We start from the raw sequence: 27709 nt of genomic DNA on the forward strand, positions 1-27709 counted from the left end.
TGTATAGGTGTTAAGCTGCCCAAATACCCTACTGCACCAAAAAAGCTGTGGTCCATTCAAGGTACCAACTTGAATCTCAATGCATGTGGGAATAATGACAACTTATGAAGCATGGTACTGTCTTGTGTATACACACAATTCACACTGATTCATGTGTTTCAGCCTCTGAAGATGAAGCCAGGTCTGTGGAGCGTGCGGACAGTTCTCAGGGCAGTGAAATGTCCACTCCTTGTGAGTATTTACTTCTCCCCTCGCATCAACCATCCCATTGAACAAAGTTAAAAGTCCATTCAAGATGGTGAATTTCTCACTGCTTCTGAATTGAGCATAAAGGGGAAGGGACAAAAAGAGGGCTTAAGGGTAAAAATGGGATTCAGCCCAAGTGTCCATCACAGCTAAAGGTCATCTTTTTGTTTCCTTTCAATAATTTTGCACCTTTGAATATTCTGTCTTTTTCAGGCCCTCAAACTGCAAGCACAGCACCTCGGTGTGGAGATCTGTCGACACCTAGTGAGAATTCATCTCATCTCACTTTAAACAGTCACTTTTTTATTTTATCATCTTTGTGTAAGAACATTCTTTGTGGTTTTTCAGGATCTCGACATGCAGCAGGAGGTTGTCCCATGGATGGCTATCGCTCTAGGTAAAGATACAGGATAAGGCATAGTATTGGCTAGCTTCTACTGGTTGGTCTCCAGCACATATTGTTCGCCAACCAGTAGGTGTTAGTCTGTTTCCGTGTTATGGTATTATGTCCAAGTGATTTAAAATAAATTTAAATGGTACTATGTCCAGAGGTAGGTCCAGCAGAGGATCCAGACACAGGTCCAGGTCACGGCACGGTGGTTCGAGGCACACGGACAGGCATGACGGGTCACACCGTACTGATGCCTACAGATGTGATGAAAGATCCCGGCACAGTGATCTTACCAGCCCCCCCTATGACGGGCCAAGGCATGGTGAGTTGTCCAAAGGCCGCAATTTCATCAAAACACTTTGCAATTCAGTTAGTCGTACTGATGAACCTGTAATTGTTTTAATTACGTTATTTAAGATTATTTCTCTTTTAATCCTGCCCGAATCTGTTAAAGTTTGTCATTTGGTAATTTCTAAATTAAACTTTCTGTGGTGCAGATGCAGTGACAGATCTAAAATGGACATTCCCATTGCCTACGGATGGTAAGTATTTGATCTATTGGCAGTGTGAGATGAGCGAGAGAGAGACTTAATACTACAACTTTCTCTCTTTGTCTACTGTTCTCTCGGTCTACACAAACTGCTTTTCAGTTATAGCAGTGGCTTGTTTTTCTACCATCAATTGTAGGGTAGTTTCAATCATGTTATATTATAACATTTGTTTGAACTTTTTTCTTTCTCCAACACTATCTACTGTATTGATAAACACTGAAACTGATTACAAAAATAATTTTAAACCAGCTAGCTAGCCTTGCTATTCTAAGGTAATCATAGTAATCAACAAATGTATTTCAGTGTTTCAGAAAAGGTCTTAACCCTGCTGTTTGACCTGCGATCAGTACAAAAAAGCAGAACCTGCCTCTTCAGCCGTGCACATTTTGAGGATGGAGACTATGGTGGATTTTGAGGCAGAGGAGCAACGCCTCTGTGATGCGCAAGCTTTTGATACCCTGGTAGGTTTTACAAGTCTGAAAATAATGGAGTCTTGCATAACACAATACAATACAGTGCAGCACTGTTCAGTTCCTCTGAGGAGTGTCAGTCAACTTTATAATGGACTTATTCCAACAGGTGCTGCAAATTACACGTATTGGAGGAAGAACACCAAGGACTGTGTCCACAAAGTCCTTGACCGTATGTTTCTACATACAGTATGAATTGTGGGTGGGTGGGTGCTCTGCTTGAACTTTTTTATTCTGGGTGTGGACCAGCCTACATGTTTTCATTTGCCTTTTTTCTTGCTTAACCCTTTTGCCCTTGATAAATTTTTTGCATTTCAGTTTTTTATGAAATTTTGAATCTTGGATCTAATAATAGGACTATAATATACTGTAGAAGAAAAAGTTCCATCTTTTACCCTGCAGACATTTTTTGCACCATTGACTCCCATTATAACATTAATTTCTGTTTGCATAAAACAATGTCTGAGTATGTCATAATAGATAAAAATTAAGTGAAATTATAAATTCATAATGCATTGTGGTCTTATAGACCAGCACCAGCTGTTCTGAAAAGAGGGGGCCAACCTAGGGTACACTGATCACACGTCATAAAGCCTTTATACTACATTGATGTTGTTCCTATGTATATCACTCACATTGATTTATAAATGTCTTTTTTTTTAGGCTCTTCAGTAATGCCCTGATGGCGAGGTTTAATATGAAGGGGAAGGGGAAAAAGGGCAAGAAACCTTTGGAGAACACAAAGGTTTATAGAGCAATACAAGGTAAGCCCATATTTCATGTTGACTAAGGCAAGAACATTACCCCTTGCCAACCTGTAATAATTTGATTTATAACTTGATTTCAGCCTAATGTCTACTAGCTGTGACTATCTTTAACAGTTGCAGACATGGTTTTGTAATAATCCAGTATTGGTAGTGGATGCATAGGCAACCAAGTTTTGCTTTCAAATATGGGGACTTGGTGTATGACTGCAGATTACCTTCATAATTCTAATCACTTGTCTTTTTCTACTCGTGCAGATGGAGTCATGAAATTTGACCCGGCAGCCACAGAGGGCTTTATAAGGATGTGTGCTTCAGAGCATTTAAAGCATGCACCACAAAGATGTGGAGGTCGAGTAGACACACTCATCTCTCATCGATCATGACTGATTAACTTTTTAATTTTTTGTATTCAATATGGTGGATGGAATTAATAAAAATGGAAAGAAATGTGTGATGAGTGAATTGTGATTTTTTTTCTTATTTGAATAAGAATATGATGACTGGAAATGTATGCAAAATGCATACAAAAGTGTAAAGCATTTCCAGTTCAAATCAGCTGCTGAGTCAAATGAAGCTACAGGAAAATAAACTGGTACAGTAAACAGGTCCTCCACCTTCTGAAATGGAACTATAGTGTACAGAGAATAGAAACAGTAGACCTGTAAAAACAGTTTAAATATGTTTAAATTTTATGTCGAGATAATATTTTTATTAGAATTAGCATAACATGCTATGGTAATTCTAATCCAAACGTCCACATTTGGACCTCACAACGACCTCATTTCGACTAGAATTAGCCCTTATCTGGAGGTCCTGGGGACGTCAATACTTGACGTTCTGAAGACGTCGAAAAAAAGACGTCATCTGGCGTCACTATCTGCACCTTCAGAGGACCAAAATGGTACGTGCAAAAATGACGTAGAAAAGACGTCGCTTCAACGTGTCTCTGCGCAGTGGGTGTGTTCGGATTCAGCGGGTTGGAAAATGGATGGATGGTGTTCACACATTTTGCTTTTCCTTATGTCTACTGTATAACAGGTGAATATATGGCAACCTTTTTCTCCTGTCTGTTCTGGTGCTCTGTCTTATTGTCTTGGGTTACAGAAGTATTAAACCACCGCTACAGTCAATCCTGATAGACCGAGTAGAGGATTTTGGGACATGTTGTTAATGTCTGTGTATAAATGAGAACAAAGTCACCCTCGGACCATACCATGACAAAAAATGAAACTTTAAAAACTCACTTAAGCCAGAGTTGTGTTCAGGAATGTTAATTTGTTTAGCATGAAGATATTAAAACATTCTTAACACTGTGATGGGTAGATACATTTGCTGGTCACAACAGTAAGACCAAAATATTAACTAATAATTAGAAAATCATGCAATTATGTTGTACAGGGTGGTCCACATCTAATTATGCAGATCCAGATTGTCTGGGTGACTTTGATTTATGGGGGGACTATTCCAGTTCAGCACAAAGACAATTGTTTATGTCGTCATTTTGCACACTTCTCGATGGTCCAGAATTTTTTGGGTGATTTTCTATGTAATAAACTTAATAAGTCAATTATATCTGGACCACCCTGCAGATATCACAATCCTGGTATAATCTTGTTCTGGGAGTTCATTTTGAATAAACATCACAATAAAAAAAAGAACTGAATGTTAATTTTGCATGAAGAAAAACATTTGGGATCTGTGATCTTTTGTACGTGTTATTTACTATGCAGTACACATTATTTTTTCTGATAATATCAATTAAGCTGTACAGTTTACACTTCAGTCATACAATGATTACCTTTGGCCTTCTGCAAATTGTTTTTGGCAGGCTGAGTTCTTTTAGCTGATCAACCAATATCCTGTAAGTTTCCTGTAGGAAGAAAAACATTTCTAAATGAGAACAAAATGGTATGATATCTTAATACATATGCAGTACAACTATGAATGTGTATGACAGTGATCACCATACCAGAAAAAATTTAAAAAGCCAAATTTTGTTTGTAAATGGATAAAAACTCATACTTTAAGAAAAGCTTACTGTTCAAGCTATTCTTCTGTCAGACAAAAACATGATCTTACATGTGTAGGTTTCAAAGTCTTATCTTGATCACAACACTTGACTCTATACCACTCCACCTTATCTATCCACAAGTACATCAACACTGCAAACTCAATGAAAAGTTTAAGACCTCTTATATGTAAATGCAAGGACAAAGTTTTGGTACCGTGTTTCACTGAAAGGTAAATACCTGAATTATTCCTGTTTAATCAGAAGTTTAACTACCTGGAACATGGAGCCTGGTCATTCTACAAGGGTTGCTGAGAATGGGTTGAACATTGTCAGAATTTCTGGCTCGGGGACTTAGAACTTCACTTATCTATTGCTGGCACTGCCTCCTTTGAGGTTTGCTTGTCCAATGGGTTTGAAAGTTCTTAAAATGATACCTTTCACTGAGGTATAATTGCACATTCCATTTTTTTTTACAGTGTTCTAAAACCTCTCTCTCCTCCATGTTTTTGTACCTGCAACCCCACTCTACATAAAAATCTCTGGAATGTCACTTACTCTTTTTTCCCTTGTTATTTTACATTTTTTCTTTTCTTCTCTGACTCCTAAAGATCTTAGTTCTTAGCAATACATTTTACAATGGAAATTTGTCTGTAAAACTCTTCCCTACACTTTGGTTGGCTACATGATCTTCTACACTCTATCCTCCATCGTTTAAAAGTGTGACGTAAACTAACTTGTGGACTTTTAAAACGACACTTTTCCTTTTCTAAATCAGTCTGTTATGTTATAAGCAAAGTGTACCTTGTTTCTAAATGCTTTTTGTATTTAGTGGAGAATTATTTGAATATTTTAATAATTATTCTAAATAAAAAAGTCAAAGATTTACAGTATTGTAAGTAGAGTTTTAGGAATGTTGCTGTGTTGGATGGCACTTGGCTTTGCATGTTTCCTGTCTCTGATAAGAGATAAGAACTGCTTTAAATCAAATGTATAGGAACTGCTACACCAAAGCACATATACATGAAGAATTGGTGCTCAAGGGAAGGATCGCACCTACTGAATGGGAGAGTGGGTGTGATTGTGGAGGAGTTTGCCCTAGGGATCTGAGGGACAACTATGAGTGTGAAAAAGAAGGTGGGAGGACAACCGACCCCGAGCGGTCTGGCAGATGCCAACAGAGGCAGCCAAGACAGGGTTGGTAGTATGAGTACCATGGCGGCTGAAGTCTCTCCTGCTGAGCATTCCTTGGGTGAGCTGGAGAGACTGGGAAGGAGCTGTGTTTGGCTGGAGTGATCCCAATGTCTGCAACAGGATTTTAGTCTCAATTAGCCTTGTTTTAAACGTCTGGATTTTACCTTTTTTATGGATTATTTATTTGACCATTTTGAATAACAGCACTGTTTTGGACACTGATTTTGTTTTTTTGTTGTTGTTAATAAAAGCACTTCTGCACTTTGCACCTTTCCCCTTGCTTCACTGGTGTCCTCATTGTCCAGCTCATCCGGTTACATTACTAATGACGTCGTGTTCAAGAGGCTCCCAAAAGGGAAGTGGGAGCATGGAGCAGAACCCGCATCATCACAGTGGACCATATTGGTGCAAGTGCATTACACCTGTGAACTATATATCCCCAGAGGCTGACAGGTTTTAGAACAGGTAGACAAAAGTCATGGCAGAGGTTAGACATTGCACTGTGTGGGCACATTAAAAAGAATATGCACAATTAAGAGAAGATATGCATTTGGAGGAGTGGTGTCACAAAAAGACTTTGCACTCTAAAACAGGATACCAAACTGAAGAACATACGCTGTTGCTCAAAGAATCCTAATCACAAGTATACATAACTCCATTACTTCCATATATTCCACCTGACCTCTTGTAAGTAATGTTGAATTGTCCTTATTCTAGACCTCCAATAGCCCCTTGCTTCACTGCTGTGAATGGAGGTTTCTTCAAATACTAAAGTTCTCCCTTAGTCTCCTTGTCCTTCTTCAATTTCTGTTCCCTGTCCTCAATACTAAACTTTTTTTTCCTAACCTAACCAAATTATTGGAGACATATCATGAAAAAATATTTAACTGCAAAGACATTATGAACTGATTGTGAATTAGCAATATTTGGCAGTTGTACAACAGATCTGATAATTAATATTTTTATGTAATATAAAGAGAGAACTAAAAAGAGATCTAAATATGCGTTATCAACTGTGCCTAAATTGCATATGCTTTGGTAAAAAATGTACAAAATTACTCACTGTGTCAAGAAACATGTCAAAAATAATGGCAACAAATGCCACATATAGAATAACAAAGACAAACAGAGGTGACAAGTTGAAACTCACTGACTGGGATATACAGACACTTCACAATATTGTTGCTAAAAGTACAGCCTCAAAAATCACGCCAAAATTGAATCAGCAATTTTTTGATGTAGTCTCAACATAAACTGTGTGCTGTACACTTCACAAAGCTGGAATTTATAGATAGGGCTGCTGTTTGGAAACCACTTATATCCAAACCCAGGAAACAAAGGTGCATAAGCTGGAGTAAGGAGCACAAAACCACCAAGTCATAGAAACAGTAATATGGTTGGAAGAGCCATCCATCACCCTGTTTCTTAATCCTGGAATGAAATTACGTTGGGAGAAAGTCAAAGAATATCTTCAACTTTCAATGTTTCCTGCCAATCTCAAGTTAGGGTTGCAGAAAGTAAAAGTGAGTCAAAATATTCATGTACCTCATTATAGCATGAAGATTTTAAAATGTAATTGTCATCTACTGTAAATATTGAAATATTTATTGTATCTGACCACGCAGAACTTATTACACACCAAAAAGACAGTGAATGAGATAAGAGAAAGTAAAACTGCATAAAAGAGTGGATTTCATAACACTATTTAGAGGGAAGGTGACTATAACTTAACTCAATTTTTCATTTGTCACATAGTTCAAGGAAAAATGGGTAACATTTTACTTTTAAATAAATAAATAATTATTTTTAAATTTACTAATAATTCATTAACAAACAGCATACCGCTTAACAGATTTTTAGTTTATGTATATTCAAATAGTTATAAATGTTATTAAATGGTAATTCATATGCCAGTAACACTTTATGATAGGTTTATTAACTAATAATTACCAAACATTATATCCCTTCCTTAACTCAAACTTTGATGTGGTGGAGGGCTTGGTTGCTTCTGAGACCCAATGGGCTATTCATCCATCCATCCATTATCCAACCCGCTATATCCTAACCACAGGGTCATGGGGGTCTGCTGGAGCCAATCCCAGCCAACACAGGGTGCATGGTAGGAAACAAACCCTGGGCAGGGCACCAGCCCACCGCAGGGCGTGGGCTATTGTATAAACTAGTAATTCCCTGCAAATAAAAATATCAAGTGGTATACAGTCAGGCTTTCTGGAACTTAGACTGTTATAGTATCCCTCACCAGGCTCAGAAGGTGCATTACTTCTTCTGAATTCAGGGCTGATCTTTTGCATAGTGTAAAATAGAAAATCAGCTGCAAGCAATACCTTTTGAAGCACAAAAGGTTTTTGTCTCTCTCCATTTATTTAGTACTAGCAGAATACCCGCGCTTTGCAGCGGAGAATAGATATCTACATATACATACACATATATATATATGTGTATATATATATACACATACCTATCTACATCATATATACATAGAGAATATAGAAGTGGACAATATGGGGATAGCAGAAACACATTAGAAAGAGAAAATAAAATTCATAACATCATTTCCAAGACTGGATTATAAAAACAAGACAATCTATTCTGGGGGACAGGAAGGTAAGAAAGGAGTGACTTTCATTTTAAATCAAAAAAGTAGTATGAAGTCTTTGGCCTACTAACATGCTACAAAGAAAATGTAATAGTCATCAAGCTAAAGAGAAAGATTCATGAAATGGTGATATCCCAAATGTATGCCCCAAAATGTAACAGCAAAGGAAGAGGAGAAGGATTACTTCTATGAAGACCTATGGAAAGTGATTAGAGAGAATAAAAACTTTATGGATAAGTTGATAATTAATGGAGATTTTAATATCAAGGTAAGAAACAGAAAGATCAAGAGTATTATTGGAGAGAATGCAGAGAAACTGGTAGAATTTTCCAAAAAGTACCATATGGTAGTCACAAATATTTGGTACCAGCAGAAAGAGAGTAGAAGACAAACATGGATATCACCAGATGCAGTCAGAACATCTGTAAGATGTGTTGTAAGATTGATTACATATTGCTGAATGAGAAATCCAGAAATGGTGTAAGAGACTTGAAAGTAAGACTTTTGGGCAGGTTTTATATCAGACCACAATCCGGTCTTGTGAACACTAAAACAACCCTCAAAAGGATGATTAAGAAATTTCAAGACTGAGTAAGCTTATGCAGTGATTTCCAACCTTTTTACCTCCAAGGACCACTTTTCCAACCATATATAAGTTGTGGCCCACCAGCTTATATGTTAAATCATAATGCTACAAACCTTTCATTGTTTTTGTTATTTTGAGATGAACAGGCGTATATTAATTAGCACAAGTTGTTAATTAGTTTCCAGATGACAAGGAAATTGTTAGGTGACAATAATGAAATATAAATTAAACATACTGATTACAAGCAGTATATATTGGTTAAATACAGTACTATACACATACTGTATATTCATACAATTCAATTGTTTGAGTCATTGCTTTTCTCTCACTAGTTTTTCAGTATTAGGCTTCACAGAAGTTAAAGACACTGTCAAACTGGTTTTACTTGAAAATGGTTTCTGTGTTTTGTTTTTATAGCACTAAAAATGCACACATGTACTGTAGGTTGAGTGAAAAGAGAGAAGAACTTTAAGATTCTTTTTTCACTCAGAGATGGATATTCCTCACAAATTTGAATCCTGAACGTTTTCACATTAATGCAGTTACTTTGAAGTTGCTTAAAGATACAGGACAGAAGGCAGTTCAATAATTTGTTCATGATAGGTTGTAAGAACCATACATACACAAATAACAATTGCCATAAATTAGAAACAGTGAATGTTTCCTTCCATTTAGGCATATTTCTTAAATAAATCCCTCTATTATAAAAAAAAAAAATCTTGAAAGGCTTGGAATTAGATGAGACATGATTTTCTCGGAGACACTTTAATGTCCCACACAGCACGCCCGGGGATAGCGGGGGCTTTAGAGGTTGGGGAGCGAAGTGAGCAGGGGGCAAAGCCCTCTAGTATTACTTAAAGAGAAAAGTGGAAAGCAAACATATTTTTAATAAAGCAATAGTTATCATTCAAAGCTGGGAATAGACTCTTGAAGTGCCAGTGTAAATGCTTAGTGTTAAGCTTTAGTAAAGTGGAGAAAAAAAAATCTTTAGAATGGGCGCCCCCTAGAGGATGTGTTGATTTTTGAAAGGATAGTATAAATGGCCGCTTAACTTTGTCACTTAGCTCATGACGGATAAGGAATAAAATGGTAAAAATAATTAATCAATTCAGTTTTTTTTTCTTTATCTTAATATTTTTTGAAATAACATTTTTCAAAAGAGCTCCACCATTAATAGCATATTTTTCTAAATAAATCTGCAGATAGTTCAACATACCAATTTTAATCTAACAAATCAATAAACTGTGTAAAAAGTTGAGTCATGCAGATAAATTGTTACTAGCAAATATGTATTCATTATTTGTATTTTATACAGGTGATAAAATAAATCTTGATGAATAATTCAGTGAATGTCTAATTTGAAACCAGATCTAACTGACATTGTGCTGAATTGTCAGTGTTGAACCAGAAGCTCCACTCTGTAGCTCGTGTCACCCTTGTGATATTTTCTGGTTTGAGATTTATCAAACCACATTAAAATGATGTCATGAGAAGCACATTAAACTGATAAAAAATGATAGAGATTTATGCTGTAACAGTGAATATGTGATGAGGCACCGACTAGTTAGCTATGACTGCTGAAACTGTTTTTAGTATACAACCAAGACCAGACTCCTGCAGGGGCTAATGTAGGCCACAGGACCCCTGAAATTGATCAAGATTTGAATGAAATATTCATGCTGCTAGACCTGTAGATCCAGTCCCATTTAATCCCTGTACTATTATCTGTGTGATATCTCGTCCACGGTATGGACGCATACACACCACAATCTCTCAGTTTATCAGTCTCCAGTGACCTGCTGGTAGTGGTGGAGAATGGCTGCTGGACAGCATTTGTGCCAGCAGTAGAGCTGAATATGGGCTGTTGGAACAGAAAGTGTTACTACACAGTCATGTGACGACCCATAACAAACATTGATTAATGATCCATAGTTCAAGGTACACCTTAAGATGGAAAGTAAGGAAATGAAAGAACAAATAGAAGAAATATGAAAGGGTATAAATGAAAGTATACTTGAAGCAGTGCAGGAATTATGAGGGGGAAAGGAGCAAGAATGGAAGCAAAAGTGGATGACAGTAGAAATACTGGAAAAGATGATGCAAAGAAGGAATGTAGGGAATATGGAAGGAGAAGAGTATAAACAGAAGTATAATGAGTTGAAAAAACAAATACAGAAAGGAAAAACTAAGAAGAATTTCTTTAGAAAGAAAAGTGAGATGGAGAAATCAATGTTCAACCTTTTATACTGTAGAAAACAGAAGGAGATGAAGTCAAGAAAATATAGAGAAGAAAGACTAAAGAAGAAGAATGGTACACTGATGGCATATGATGAACAGATAGGGAGAATATATTGAGAAAGAGTTGAATAAAGATGAAAGACAAGAACTGCCCCACTTTTTTGTGGAGGAAAATGTGAAGAGAATAACTGAGGAGGAAGTAAAGAGATCAATCAGAAATCTGAGGAAGAATAAAATAACAAGTGAAGATGGGATCTACAGAATTTCTACAAGTAATAGGGGAAGGGGAGTGAGATGTTTGATGAGGCTGATAACTGAAATATATGGAAAAGAACAATTCCAGAAAACTTTTTAAAGACTATCTGCATGCCAACACCTAAGACAATGAGGGCAATGAAATGTGATGAATGATTGTAGAACAATTAGGTTGATACCACAAGCTTTGAAGATGCAGCTGCAAGTAGTAAACACAAGAATAACGCCAATAATTGAGTAATGTCTGGAAAAATGAATCTAGGTTTCAGAGAAGGGAAAGGAATACGGGATGGGGTATATATGGTGAAGATGATAGTGTAAAGACTGATAGAAGAAGAAGAAAAATCCATATATGTGCTTCATCGCTTATGTTAAAACGTGTGAAACATGAGAAACTATTTGAAATACTGGGCAAAATAGGTATAAACAAATTATACTCATTTCGTACTGGAAAAAGAAAGCAAAGATGAGGTCTGAGCCAGGAGAAACAAACAAAGTGGCTATTAAGAGAGGAGTCAGACAAGAATGCCTACTATTACTAGTACTATTTAACATACTGTATATAGTGAATTCCTAAAAAAAGACACATTAAAAGGAAGATGGGGGTAAGGATAATGGAGAAGATTGCAAACGTACATTATGCAGATGATACTGTAATATTGGCATCAAGAGTGGAGGATTTGCAGAAGATGGTAGGAAGGATCTATGAAGTATACAAGCAGTATGGGATGGAAATAAATGCAAAAAAGACTAAAGAAATTGTAGCTAGTAAGGCGGGCACATCATAAATAAATATAAAAGTGGACGGTCAACAATTAGAGCTGGTAAAGGAATATAAATACCATGGAGGCTGGATTACAGAGCAAAGGGATTGCTTGAGGAGATAAAAAAGAAGAAAAGGAAAGGCAAAAGAAAGCTTCTGGAACTTCAAATAATTTGTAAGAAAAAATCTAAGCATCGACCTTAAAAAGAAATTACTGAGAAAATTAAAATATTGGGTTATAGTGGCAATACATGGACATATGAGAGCAAGTATTAAGAAGATGACAAGCTTATTATTAGCTTGAGATAGAAGGTGTCAAATGAAGAAGTAATGCAAAAGACTGGTATAGTGGAAAGTGTATGGTGGCAGAAATGAGGAGAAGAAAGATGACATTCATGGAAAATATGTTGAATGGGTCAAATGGGAAAATGCACAATTGGTGAAAGAAGCTAGAACAGATAAAACTATAGAGACAAAGGAAAGCAAAAAGGAACAAAGGGTGATGATATAAAAAATGGCCAGCATCAAAAGAATGGGAGAAGTTAAAAAAAGGCTGAAAATAAGGAGTAGTGAAAAGCCGTCATTGCTATCCTTCAAATCAAATTGAAGAAGGCATATAAGAAGAAGAAGAAGAAGAGACACTATAAAATGCATGTTTGCAACTACTTTATTTTATTGGTTATACATCTTTTTGCAGTACCTAATCTAAAGTTTAAACTTTTCCATTGTAAATGTTTGTAAAGGTTTATTAATGAAAGTAATAAAATAAGTTCTACCGAAAAAAGTGACCTTAATGAACAAAATGCTCCCATATAGCACTTAACAAAACATTCGATCAGTTTGACATGTACAATATTATCACAGCTGTGAAGACAGAAAGAGGCAACAATGGCTGCTTTTCCACAAGTACTGTTCCATTTACTGTACATAAAATTATTGAAGATTAATTTACTATATTTACTAGCTAACAATCCATAATTCATTCATTTTGGACTCTATTTGATTCAGCTCAGGGTGGTGCCATTTCCTTTCTGGTAGGGCACACTTTCACGTTACACTCACTGACTTCTTACCTGTTAGTCTATCATGCACATCTTTGGGATATGAGAGTCAAATCAATGTACCTGGAGAAAAACCCAACAGACACTGCAAGGACATGTTTAAGTGCCACACAGCAACTGAGATTCAAACCCACGTGAGGCAGCAGTGTGATAATCTAACTGATCGCTCACTTTACTCAGTCATTATCATTGATGCTCACTGATAGGCACTACATGACACAATGCAGATATGGAGTGAGTACAACACTGACTCTTCTAATGACTTTCTGGAGATTACATGATTCTGTTGAAGGAGATGATTTCCTCTGAGTAATCTCTTTTAAAAAGTAAACTATTTCCACATCATCTAATAAACCATCTGTTACTTGGAACAACTAAGGCTCACTTAATGTGTTACAAATGTGCCTGCTTACCTGGCTCATTTTCCCTGCTGATGCTCCTGCAATGATGAAGATAATGGAAGTAAGATAAACTTGGCTTTACAAAAAACTTGGATTCATTCAATAATCCAACTCTGCTGATATTTACTTTTTATATTTAACTCACAAACAGGAATACACTTTACTTCTTTCATCTCTTCATGCTGCCACTGAAAGGTAAAGACAAAAGAAGATTTTTTTAGCATGTGACTGCTACATTACGCTTGACAAAATAATATGCAAAAAAAGAGAGCATTAAAAAAGATTAAGGTCTTTCTTTTTTTTGGCAGCAGTAAAGGAGAATGTATTTCCTCATGTGTAATATTTAGTTATTTGACTATTAGAAATAATTATTAAACCTACCTCCATAGATCGCCTTCCTCTGCTAAAATCTGAAAAATCAGATCTAGTCAAAACAGCATTGCTCCTTCTCATGGTAAAAAAATGTCAAATGAAAGGAGGCCCTCATGGAAGGCCTTGTTAATAAACTTCTGTTGTGTAACTGACCGGTTACAAGGCGAGAGTAAACTCGCCATAAGCTATCTGCTGTCTCCAAGTAACAAACTGCTTCACAAGGTACTCGGATTACTTTGCCACCTTTTATCTCCTATTATTTCAGGTAATGTGTCTGCTTCCAAAAGCAGGACTCCCCACAGGCATGCAAAAGCTTTTAGTGTGACTGGATTGAGCTTATTGGTTGCTTCATCCTTAATGGATTGAAACAGGCTGTATTCAGAGAAAATAAGTTCTCTTTTCTCAAGCTTGGAGTTCTTTTTGTTAAAAGTCAGGCATGGACTTTTCCCTTGATGTTTTAGTTTTAAGTTACTGGTCCATGGCAACAGTCACCCATGCCTTAAGTCAGCATGAAATTTTAGTTAATTATTATCTCTTTTCATATATCTAAGAAAAAAAAACCCACTAATTAATGTCAACATAGGAACATTATTGTGATAATGTTATTAGCCAATGTGGTTGAACAATATCGTGATACATTAGATTTGGAGCAGTAGTGGGCTAACTGAATTATTCATGATTACACAGCAAATCAGATGCAGAAATTGAATTGGCAACCTTGTAGTTAAAGTCCACAATACATTGTACTGCATGCCCACATAATGGGTGGCACAGTGGTGTAGTAGTTAGCGCCTCTGCCTTACAGCTCCAGACTTGTGATCAATTACTATCTTGGTCACTGTCAGTGGGGAGCTTACATGCTATTGCCATGTCCACTTATTTCCATTCACATCCTGAAAAGGTGTGTTCCCTGCAATAGACTAGCAACTCATCCAGGGCTACTTCCTGCCTTGCATTCAATGCTGTCTCCGTAGGCTCCACTCCTTGTAACCCTGCATTTATTAACATTTAAAAATTGTTAACATTGTTAAAGATAAACAAGCTACACTGTGGCACATGGGGGATTTATTGCAAATGCACAGTGCATTGTTTCTTTACTTGTTTTTTAAACAGTCCACCCATCTCACATTGTATTCTCTTTTGTTTATTATCACTACCATGTAATTAAAGCACTTGGCTTGAAGCCATAAGGCTAAAAATATAAAAGTTAAAAAATGAAACACTAAAAAAAAGAGACAGTACAAAGTGCATTGAGGTAGCGCTCACTGTGCTACAGGAATCTAAGTACATTGGTTGGGAAAGGCCCCCGCAATGACAATAACTTGTGCACTGGGTGTTGGGAAATGTTTGTTAAATAACTGAAAACATTTTTTTTATAATGGGTACACACATTTCTCAATACAGTTTTCATTTTTTCCAAACTTTTCACAGTTTTCTCACTATAATGCATTTAACACCCATATTCATTTTGCCTCTGTAATGCACTGAAACCACTAAAACATATCACATATGCTTTGCCACTAAAAGGCAAAATGACTGAAAATAATGGTAATGGTATGGAACATCCAATAATGGTATTCCAAGATATAGCATGATATGCTTGTAGTGTCGGGAGAAGGAAACTAATAATGAAATGAAAACTTTAGATGCCAACATGAAGGGACTGGAATCCCAACCAGAAGCATGGGTGGTCTCTTACCTGGACAGATGGCCATTTGGGAAGGCTTTGGATGGACAGGCGAGACACAGCTGGTTTGGTTGCGTGTACGACTCCTGGCTGGGGACATACAATAGTAGGACAGAGAATGACTGTCTCTTGAGGCCATGTACTCCCCAGTACACCAGGTGGCAGCATTCCTTGAGCACATGATGGACAAAAAATTTACTTTATTTGAACCCTTGAAACTTTCATCCATATCACATGTCCTCTTTTGCTATACAACTGGGAAAAAATGTTTTTGCATGCTGGATCCATCCATGGCAAACTTCTGAAGATACCTCCAAAACCTGAGCATGTATTGTGTCCATATGATCATGTGGACAGTGGTCAGAGACCTTCCACTTCCGTAATGCACAGAACTCTGCTATGGAATTGAGGAAAGGAGAGTAAGGTGAGTTAAACAGTAGCATCATACTATCATGGGCTTCAAAACACTAAGTGACAGCAGCAGAATGATGGTATGCTACATTGTCCCTTATGACGACAAAAACTTCCGTATTTCAGCTTGCTTGCCCTTATTGATCAGCTGGGTTAGGCCTAGCATAGAGGTCATCAAGAAAGAAAATGAGCTACTCTGCGTTGTATGGCCCAGACACTGGTTTGTGTGGCAGGAGTGCAAAAGAAGATATCGCTCACACTTTGTAATATTGGCTCCCCTCTGACCAGGAAGATTAATGGTTGCTCTTCTGCCAATAAAAGTCCTTCCTCTTCAGTGTATTTTGACTATGATGAACCCAGTCTAATAAACAAAGACAAATATATGGGGTGTTTGCTTCAAGCTCCATAACTCTCTAAATATAGAAATATAGAAAGACCATAACACAAAAAAATTACATACAAGTCATGTTATGTCTTACTGTAAAACAGAACTGGGAATACTGTGTCATTTCGTGTTGATCAGAATCAGTATAGACATCTCACTTGAGCATAATGATATCTCAGTTCCTCCACATATTCAGAATTTGTTTCAAAAGGGAGAGTGTGCAACTCTTTCATCCTTCTTTGGTGCTTTGTTTAAGACTTCAGAAATTGTTGTTATGCTTTCATGTTGGATATTCCTAAAGACAGTGTTGTCTGCCAACACTCTCTCCTGAATTTCTTATAGTTTTAATGACAGTTTCTTCCACAGCAGTGGTAATGTTTGTGCTCCCACCAAGGAAGAAGTAGTCGTTATGTTTTGTAGTAAAGCAGAAACCCAAGAACATCCTTCTGTAGGAATTTCTGTTTTTAAAATTGTACCTGTAAATGATGTTCATTCATATGTTCTTGCAGAATATACTGTACATCTTACCTGCATGGTAGATTTGTCTGTACTCACAGACCAACCTTTCTCAAGTACAAACTGTGATGTATAACAGCCTGCTGCAATAATCTCATTTGAGGCTATGGTTTTCGACCTTCTTCTCTGACTCTCATCATGCATGTGTGAACCTCTCTCTCTCTTCCCATCCTTGGTGTTTTTCGTTTTCTGTCACCTACTTGTCTGTCTTGTCTGGAGCACAGCCAAGTCATGTGACTTGCTCGTGGTCACACTGTGTCAGTAGTGGGATTTAAACCCATAACCTCAGGATTTGAAGTCCAAAGCCTTAACCATTGTATCACTCTGTCTGCCATAAACAACAACTTAAGCAAACACCTGGCTAGATATGACCTGGGAAGATCATGGGCTTAAATTAATATGAAGGGTTGGTGTACTTTTATATTTATTTATCAAAGCAGAGTCAAAGATATTGAATGTATCAGGTACAGTGCATCCGGAAAGTATTCACAGCGCATCACTTTTTCCACATTTTGTTATGTTACAGCCTTATTCCAAAATGGATTAAATTAATTTTTTCCTCAGAATTCTACACACAACATCCCATAATGACAACATGAAAAAAGTTTACTTGAGGTTTTTGCAAATTTATTAAAAATAAAAAAATTGAGAAAGCACATGTACATAAGTATTCACAGCCTTTGCCATGAAGCTCAAAATTGAGCTCAGGTGCATCATGTTTCCCCTGATCATCCTTGAGATGTTTCTGCAGATTAATTTGGAGTCCACCTGTGGTAAATTCAGTTGATTGGACAGGATTTGGAAAGGCACACACCTGTCTATATAAGGTCCCACAGTTGACAGTTCATGTCAGAGCACAAACCAAGCACCAAGTCAAAGGAATTGTCTGTAGACATCCGAGACAGGATTGTCTCGAGGCACAAATCTGAGGAAGGTTACAGAAAAATGTCTGCTGCTTTGAAGGCCCCAATGAGCACAGTGGCCTCCATCATCCGTATGTGGAAGAAGTTCGAAACCACCAGGACTCTTCCTAGAGCTGGCCGGCCATCTAAACTGAGAGATCAGGGGAGAAGGGCCTTAGTCAGGGAGATGACCAAGAACCTGATGGTCACTCTGTCAGAGCTCCAGAGGTCCTCTGTGGAGAGAGGAGTACCTTCCAGAAGGACAACCATCTCTGCAGCAATCCACCAATCAGGCCTGTATGGTAGAGTGGCCAGACGGAAGCCACTCCTTAGTAAAAGGCACATGGCAGCCCGCCTGGAGTTTGCCAAAAGGCACCTGAAGGACTTTCAGACCATGAGAATCAAAATTCACTGGTCTGATGAGACAAAGATTGAACTCTTTGGTGTGAATGCCAGGCATCACATTTGGAGGAAACCAGGCACCACTCCTCACCAGGCCAATACCATCCCTATAGTGAAGCATGGTGATGGCAGCATCATGCTGTGGGGATGTTTTTCAGCGGCAGGAACTGGGAGACTAGTCAGGATAAAGGGAAAGATGACTGCAGCAATGTACAGAGACATCCTGCATGAAAACCTGCTCCAGAGCACTATTGACCTCAGACTGGGACGACGGTTCATCTTTCAACAGGACAACGACACTAAGCGCACAGCCAAGATATCAAAGGAGTGGCTTCAGGACAACTCTGTGAATGTCCTTGAGTGGCCCAGCCAGAGCCCAGACTTGAATCATCTCTGGAGAGATCTTAAAATGGCTGTGCACCGACGCTTCCCATCCAACCTGATGGAGCTTGAGAGGTGCTGCAAAGAAGAATGGGTGAAACTGGCCAAGGATAGGTGTGCCAAAATTGTGGTATCACATTTAAAAAGACTTGAGGCTGTAATTGCTGCCAAAGGTGCATCGACAAAGTATTGAGCAAAGGCTGTGAATACTTATGTACATGTAATTTCTCAGTTTTTTTATTTTTAATAAATTTGCAAAAACCTCAAGTAAACTTTTTTCACGTTGTCATTATGGGGTGTTGTGTGTAGAGTTCTGAGGAAAAAAATGAATTTAATCCATTTTGGAATAAGGCTGTAACATAACAAAATGTGGAAAATGTGATGTGCTGTGAATACTTTCTGGATGCACTGTAGCAAAGTTAGCATTTAGAAGCTGGGAATGTGGATCCTAAGTACACCATTTTTCACATTCTGTATTTGGATTAATCTGTTAAGCTTCTAAAGAAAAAAAAAAAAGAAAACAGCATTGCTGGCTGTAGCAAGCACTGGCAGAACCTGAAAAGCAGCTGTTATTGATCTTGTAGGAGGAAGGAGGAAACATGTGAGTATCACCTTTATATCTGAGGAGGACGTTTTGCCTTTCTTGTTGCCTCTGGCCAAATGACCTTACTGCAGAACAGCCTGCCCAGCCACTTGAGGACTCACAAGTTTTCACTCTGATGAAGGCCATTCCAGCACCTAAAGTCAAAGCACAAAAAAAGAAGTCAATGTAAATAAAGAGTGATCTTTAAACCCTGGTGAGCACATTTTAACAGCTGTGTCTTTGAAAAAGCTCCATGAGGTAAGCAAGATTAAGTTCATTGGTAGTGTTCCCATCGCTGATCATGAACTGCAAAGACCTCTAAGTTTAGAGTCAAACAGCTTTTTGGTGTAGAAGAACAAACCACAATAATTCTCAAAGAATATGCAGACTACACACATACTGCCAATCCAGAAGCAGCACTATAACTACAATGCAGCCAGGTGTCTGTTGGTCAGTGTGAGTCCAGCAAACAATTAAATTAAGATTTTCTACATACATAACTGTTTTTTCTGCACCCGAGCTCTACTCTTCTTTGAAACAAGAGCATCTGACTGTTGGCTTCTTGTTCACAAGGCGGTAAGAGTATATGTTGGCTTAATTGGTATCTTTTTCACATCTCCTCAAAATCAAGATCTAGTGTAATGTCATGTGCACGATGTATTCCTAATATTGATTCTCTTTCTTTTTGTGGCTAAATAGTACTTTTCATACCTTTTCACTGTTGTGTGCTGCATGGCTAAATCTGTCAAAAGCTTGAAATGGAAGTGCAAACACAAGATTAAAAAAATAAAACAGCAATAACAGGAGGTCTTCAATTGAATATGGGTGATGACCTTCAAGCCCCATCACTAAACTGGACAGTTCAGGATGGACATGTGAATACAGACCAAAGGTTATAGAGAACACTGTAAGGCCAATTTGTTCAGCCCTTCAGCTGGAAATAGGTTTGTAGCATGTGGCATGAAGGCAATTTCTTGCCTAACAAGAAGCTATATTTTCTTAGATAAATAATAACACAGAGTTTAAGATAGAAATCTGGAATAAATGCCTAAGAAGAAAAAGCCGAGAGTTATAAATATTTTAATAATAAATTAACTTTTGTGAGAAATGTCTTACTTATTCTGCATAAAATTTAGTGTAACTGTGGCCCACTGACTTTTAATGTAGAAATACCTCTGCATCTCTCTCTTTTTTATGTTCACTTCCTATCTGTCAAGTCTGAGGTGTACACTACATATAGTGTTTATTACACTAGTACCTTCCTAACCCACTCTCACCTCAGAGTACTGCATCCTCCACCCATCCTTCTGCTGATACCAGCATAGGAACTTCGTGCCAGCAAGGCAGTGGGTCCAGATGGAGTATCGCCACGACTGCTGAAGGCCTGTGCATTGGAGCTGGGGAGTCCTCTACAGCGCATCTTCAACCTGAGCCTGGAAGAGGGGAGAGTCCCAAAGCTTTGGAAAACATCTTGCATCACCCCAGTCCCAAAGGTATCACATCCTGGTGAGCTGAATGACTTCTGGCCTGTCACCCTGACGTCACATGTGATGAAGACCAATGGAGCGGCTGTTGCTTCACCACCTGATGCCACAGGTCCGCCACGCCCTCGACCCTCTGCAGTTCAGATACCAGGAGAAGGTGGGAGCGGAGGATGCCATCATCTATATGCTGCACCAATCCCTCTCCCACTTGGACAGAGGCAGTGGTGCAGTAAGAATTATGTTTGTGGACTTCTCTAGTGCCTTCAACACCATTCAACCTCTGCTCCTTAGGGACAAGCTGACAGAGATGGGAGTAGACTCGCACCTGGTGGCATGGATCGTGGACTATCTTACAGACAGACCTCAGTATGTGTGTCTTGGGAACTGCAGGTCTGACATTGTAGTAAGCACCACAGGAGCGCCACAGGGGACTGTACTTTCTCCGGTCCTGTTCAGTCTTGTACATCAGACTTGCAATACAACTCGGAGTCCTGCCACGTGCAGAAGTTCGCTGACGACACAGCTATCATGAGCTGCATCAAGAGTGGGCAGGAGGAAGAGTATAGGAACCTAATCAAGGACTTTGTTAAATAGCGCGACTCAAACCACCTACAACTGAACACCAGCAAAACCAAGGAGCTGGTTTTGGATTTTAGGAGGCCCAGGCCCCTCATGGACCCCGTGATCATCAGAGGTGATTGTGTGCAGAGGGTGCAAACCTATAAATCCCTGGGAGTGCAGCTGGATGATAAACTGGGCTGGACTGCCAATACTGATGCTCTGTGCAAGAGAGGTCAGAGCCGACTATACTTCCTTAGAAGGCTGGCATCCTTCAACATCTGCAATAAGATGCTGCAGATGTTCTGTCAGACGGTTGTGGTGAAAGCCCTCTTCTACGTGGTGGTGTGCTGAGGAGGCAGCATAAAGAAGAGGGACACCTCACGCCTGGATAAACTGGTGAGGAAGGCAGGCTCTGTTGTAGGTATGGAGCTGGACAGTTTGACATCTGTGGCGGAGCGACGGGCGCTGAACAGACTCCTGTCAATCATAGAGAATCCACTGCATCCACTGAACAGTAACATCTCCAGACAGAGGAGCAGCTTCAGCGATAGACTGCTGTCACTGTCCTGCTCCACTGACAGACTGAGGAGATCGTTCCTCCCCCACACTATGCGACTTTTCAATTCTACCCAGGGGGTTAAACGTTAACATTATACAAAGTTGTTGTCTGTTATACCTGCATTTTTATCACTCTTTAATTTAGTATTGTTTTTTATCAGTATGCTGCTGCTGGAGTATGTGAATTTCCCCTTGGGGATTAATAAAGTGTCTATCTATCTATCTATCTATCTATCTATCTATCTATCTATCTATCTATCTATCTATCTATCTATCTAGTCCCAGTTCAACTATAACTCTATATTTTCATTGCATGTCTTTCTTAGACTTGTGATAGCAGACATTGTCAATAACAGACAATTAAAATATTTTGTACTTTTTTCAGGTAAATTACAATGTACTCTTGTTTGCTCTGTCAAGTTCAGTGAAGCTGTAGCTATAAAGTAAATATTAATTGATCATTTTTGTGAATCCTGGAATAAATAAACCCAATCCTTGCCCAAAGCATACTTTTTTCTGGTTCTTTGACCAAATTTTTCACTCATATTATCAAACAACTGGTTGTACTGGCAGCACAGTGTGGCAGCAGTTTAAAGTGGTTTGTGCCCTTGTATTTGAATTTGTTGAACCATTAAATACCCCTGTAACACACCTTTTTGATAAACGTAGTGTTAAACAAAATGTAAGAAACAGAAAAAAGTTTTGAGTGTCAGCCAGTGATGCCCATATATTGTTGGCAAAATTGTAAAAGGTTTGAAAATATGCATAATAGTAATACATCATCTCAGACGCAAGTCCATATGTTGACTGGCTCCATGTTGCAAGATTTTGCTTTATAAGGCTTCTGGACTGGATGAGGTGGGTTTAAGGGGAGGAAACAGAAATGATGTCATGGTTCCTCAACATTGGGGGATTCTGATCTGCAGATGATGAACAACATGATGTGAATAACAGCACCCCATTTGAAAGATGGTCCGTGGCATCAGGTAAATTTTAAATAAATGATCGCACCCCAAGAAAATGCAGGCACCAAATGGGTGCAGGTGTGTATGAGTGTGCTTCACTGCTCGGTTAATAGAGAAGCTGGCTGACAACACTACATATACATGCGGAGGTGGACAGATGAGTAATACGCGTCAGTAGTGCTGCGGAGGGCACATCTCATCAAAAATGAGCCCAATTAGGAAGCAGGGTATATAAGGAGCCTGTACAGACAAAGAGGAGGAAGAAACAGTTTGGCAGAAACAGAGAGAAGGAGTTGGAGGTTTAACGAAAGAATGGAAGGGAAAGGTAGGAGCCGGACAGAGCCAGTATGTGAGTGAGAAAGAAAGAGAAAAAGCAGACAGCCTGGAGGAGAGCATGTTGATGACTCTCAGGAGCTGAAGAAAGCTATTCTAGTTGAGTAATTATAGAGATGAAGTAACCCATTGGTGGGAGTCGCTTTATAAGTGTGGGAAGGCAGCAGAAGTCAGGGAAGTTCAGATAGGGAGCCCTGCTGGGAACCATGGGACATGCTAGATGGCTGTAACTGTTGATTGAGCATCTCCTCCTTCTGCAAGGTCCAGACAGGATAAGGGGATGAGATGTCAGGATAAAAGGGTTGCACCAGGGCTCGGAGTTTTAAAAGATGGCTTCCTGCCTAGGGTTTTTACCCTTGATTTTAAAGAATTATTAATTAGATATTTCATCCTCCACAATCACAGACTTTTAATGGTTTATTTATTTTTTTTGATTGCACTGGACTTATTTGGACACTATTTTGCTTTTGAAGTTTTAATTAAAGCACTCTTCACCCTTTTGCACCAACCCCTTGCTTTGTATGTTCAATGTATTTGCCCGGCTAATCTCGATAACATTATCAAATGAGGCAGGTTCAAGAGACTCCCTAGCCATAGCCAGCCCACACCATCACACCCCTCTTAACTTGGGATGGATTAACAGTCAGAACACAGGCCTTTAAAGTGCCCCCTCTTCACACATGTGTGATAGTTGTTTATTATAAGAAGATTGTAATTCCAAGACCATTAATCTTAGGAGTCATGGTTTCTACCAGAACTGTAAAGATATACTGTAGTTTGGTTATGATTGGAAAGACTTAGGTAGGTCCTTACAAGCTGACTGTGAGTTAAGCACCCACATACTGCATCCACGTATCCTCAAATATTTCGTTCTAATAACACAAATATCTAATGTGGACTCCTCAGACCAGTGATTTTTCTTACTCCATCAGTTTTGGTCAGTATTTTACTAATATATTTCTACATAAACAGTTCTTTGATTCCACTACTTACAGACTTTTGTGGGTGTCACCTTACTACCTTACTCAGCCAGATGACCTCCCTTTTCTAGAAAGTAAGGGTGTCATTAACTGAACTAACATTTTCAATTATTATTTTGAAGAACTTATATTACAAATTTTAAAATATTCTTAGGCTGTCAGTCATTGTCTATTGCTGTTAATCACTATGTTGTGTGTGGATCAGTAGAAGTAATTTTTTGTTAGACGAAAAGCATCAGGAGATAAAAACACACAGCAAGACAGGCTAGGTTAATAAAAAAAAATAAAAAAGACAAGAGAGTCAAGTTTCAAATTAAAACAGAGAAGCAGAAAGAATATCTAGGAAAACTAAAGCGAAAGCTGAAGAAAGCCAAAATGGACCTCATTACTTTTACTCGTTGTGTATATATGTATTGTCAGAGATGGCTGGGGTGATGACTCGGCCGGGTTGCCCAGAAGGACTAGAGGAGGGCTTGTGTCTTCCCCAGACCATGTGGGGGCGACCACCCTGGTACCTTTGGAGGCCACAGGTACAGAGGTTTGAAGCTCCACCCTTTAGGGGCCCGTGGTCACCACCAGGGGGTGCCCCTATGCCTTTGGAGCCCTGGACCTCAGCACTTCTGCCACACCCGGAAGTGCTGGGGGGAAGAAGAGCAGGGACACCTGGAGTGTCGGTGGGAGGTTGCCGGAACACACCTGGAGCACATCCGGGTGCTTATAAAAGGGGCCGCCTCCCTTCATATGATGGGTGGAGTCGGGAGGAGGACAGACAAGGTCTAGAAGGAGAGGGAAAGAGGTGACCTGAAGAAGGAAGGCATTGTTGTGGCCAGAACTTTGTGGGGACTTTGGGTTTGCGTGGCACTTGAACTTTGTATATAATGGATGTAAATAAACGTGTGTTGGGTGACATTGACGTGTCTGCCTGTTTGTGTCTGGGCCAGCTTCCACAGTGTATATATAGAGAGTGACATGAGAGTTGCTGTCTTGCACTTGAAAGACAAGGCTGAATCCAAGGGCTTCAGGAAAACCAGCTTCATTTAGTTCAATTCCAGTTGAGTGAACGCTGGCGTGACTGGTCGCCGCTGCTCGCCGGTAACTAGAATATTGATTTTGCTAGACTAATGATTTTGATGGTATTTCTTTTGCCATATTGCTGACATCTCTGCATGGCTATATATGCTATATACTATATACTGTGTCTGCATTTAGCTTCAGCCTAACCTCCGTTTCGTTTGAAACTTACCGGTTTATTTTCTGGACGTCTGAGCTGCATGCAGCCTCCTTGCCTACAATGTGGACTGGTAGGATATTTGCTTGGTTGTTTGTTTGGAGTCTTCTGTCGCTCGTTATTAAACCTGCGACTGGCCTCCTCCAGTACCCAGCTGCTGAGCTGCTTCAACTGCATCTTCTCCAGTCTGTGCCTCTGCTATTGGTGCTATATTTTGACCCGGACGTCGTACTTCTCCCTCGTCGGAGATACATCCATCGTGGGTCCGCCGAGATTCCGAACAGACGCCTCGAAAGGAATTAATTCTTTTTGGTCTGATTTTCGGCACTCTCCACATAACACAGATAGGAACGCTGACCATAGCGTGTTGGCCAGCTTAGCTCGGTCGACTAACACCACTGTCAAATGCGACAGCAACATTGTCAGCTTTGGTCTATTGAACATCCACTCACTTACGAGCAAGGGACATCTCATTCAGGATCTCCTCATTGACCGTAAGTTTGACTTTCTCTGTTTAACTGAGACTTGGCAGCAACCTCAAGACTTTTCACAACTTAATGAATGCACCCCCCCGGGGTTTGTTTACACTTGTCAACCCCGTGCATCTGGCCGTGGAGGAGGTGTCGCGATAATTTACCGCGAGAAGTGGAAAGTCCTGCCGTTGCCTGCTCCTGCTGTTAGCTCTTTTGAATCGACTGTGTGTCAACTGTCTGGGCCAGTTCCAACCATAATTGCAACTGTCTACCGTCCTCCTAAGTCTAACAACAATTTTTGAACGATCTTGCTACCTTCCTTACCAATCTATCTGTAATTACTCCAAATATAATTCTGCTGGGGGATTTTAATATACATCTGGACAATATCAATATCCCTCTCACTAGAGACTTTTTATCTTGCCTGAGAGTTTTGGATACCAGCAGCACACTGATGTTCCTACCATTGTAAAGGACATATCTTGGACCTGATTTGCTGCTCTGGTGTTGTTCCTTTTGATCTTACAGCAGATGAACTCACTATAACCGACCACTTTCTCCTCTCATTCAACGCTAAACTTACCTTTTCTGTTCCTAAGCTTCCACGCCTCATAGCCTTTCGTAACATTAAGAATATCAACTTGAATTTGCTGTCTTCTAGAATTGATTCGCAAATGGACTTTTATAATTTATCCTCTCCCATAGAACTGGTCTCATATTATGACACTTGTCTTAATGGTATTCTTAATTCTCTGGCCCGCTAAAACCAGATCTGTTTCTTTTCCTTTTCTGCCCCTGGTTTACGCCTGAACTTCGCTTCTGAAAGCTAAAGGCAGGCAACTTGAAAGATTGTTTAAAAAAAACAGACTCTTTGTCCACAAAGAGATGTATAAAAATCATCTACTCTATTACAAGGATTGTATAGCTCAAACCAAATCTAATTATTACACTCAGTTAATTACTAGTAATACAGGTAACACCAAGTCTTTGTTTTCTTTACTTAATAATGTTACACAACCTCCAGACTCTTTACCATCTCACCTTCACTCAACTGCCTTCTGTAATTCTCTTATGTCTTTTTCAATGAGAAAATCCAAAAGATACATCAGCACCTTGGTCCAGATCCTTTCTGTATTTCTTCTGAACTACACTCACCTATTCACTCTTTCTCTTCTTTCCAGCTTCCCACTTCCTCTGAAATCTCAGATCTCATCTGCAAATCCAAGTCATCTACTTGTCAGCTGGACCCCCTGCCTACAGTTTTGGTTAAAGCCTGCCTCCCTCTCTAGTCCCTCTTATTTCTGCCATCATTCACTCTTCTCTTACTACTGGTATTATTCCCTCATCTTTCAAAACTGCTGCTATAACCCCAATATTAAAAACACCTGGTTGTGATCCTACTAATTTCAATAATTTTCCCCATTTCTAACTTGCCCTTTATCTCCAAAATTCTTGAAAAATAGTAGCTATCCAACTTCACACCCACTTGTCTCACAATAATCTATATGAGAAGTTCCAGTCTGGTTTTCGCCCCTTCATAGTACAGAAAGCACTTGTTAAAATTACTAATGACCTCCTTATGGCTGCTGATTCTGGTCTAATCACTATTCTCATCCTTCTTGATCTGAGTGCGCCTTTGATACTATTTGTCATACCACTCTCCTTAATAGATTATCTTTGATTGGCATTACTCACACTCCACTTGATTGGTTTAGATCTTACCTTTCAGGCCGCACTCAGTTCATACAGCTTAAAACTTTCACATCCCAACCCACCGCTGTTACTTCTGGTGTGCCCCAAGGCTCTGTCCTGGGGCCTCTTCTTTTTATTATTTACCTTCTTCCCCTTGGCAATATTTTTCGCAAATATAACATTAATTTTCACTGTTATGCTGATGACACCCAGCTCTACCTTGCTGGTAAACCCACCTCCTCTTTTCC

The 27709-nt window shown here is 39.1% G+C and overlaps 1 protein-coding gene and 2 long non-coding RNA genes across 3 annotated transcripts in view; 2 read left to right on the plus strand and 1 right to left on the minus strand.

Annotated features, from left to right (window-relative positions):
• The window catches only part of LOC120529901 (protein FAM217A-like), a 32436-nt gene extending 18821 nt beyond the window's left edge, over nucleotides 1-13615 (minus strand). Inside the window, exons 1-2 of the mRNA XM_039754113.1 lie at nucleotides 13561-13615; nucleotides 4224-4295 (exon numbers count right to left, since the gene is read on the minus strand). Of these exons, the coding sequence (XP_039610047.1) occupies nucleotides 4224-4295; nucleotides 13561-13569 (81 nt within the window). The 5' untranslated portion in view covers nucleotides 13570-13615. The remainder of the gene's footprint in view (nucleotides 1-4223; nucleotides 4296-13560) is intronic.
• On the plus strand, nucleotides 32-645 carry LOC120530001. Its single transcript, XR_005633863.1, has 4 exons — nucleotides 32-61; nucleotides 163-231; nucleotides 460-510; nucleotides 595-645. It is a non-coding gene; the product is annotated as an uncharacterized LOC120530001 (long non-coding RNA).
• Nucleotides 1536-2772, plus strand: LOC120530002. The gene is made up of 3 exons (XR_005633864.1): nucleotides 1536-1649; nucleotides 2322-2422; nucleotides 2681-2772. It is a non-coding gene; the product is annotated as an uncharacterized LOC120530002 (long non-coding RNA).
• Nucleotides 13616-27709: the final 14094 nt, after the last annotated feature.

This window comes from Polypterus senegalus, chromosome 5, assembly GCF_016835505.1.
Source record: "Polypterus senegalus isolate Bchr_013 chromosome 5, ASM1683550v1, whole genome shotgun sequence".
Taxonomy (NCBI): domain Eukaryota; kingdom Metazoa; phylum Chordata; class Cladistia; order Polypteriformes; family Polypteridae; genus Polypterus; species Polypterus senegalus.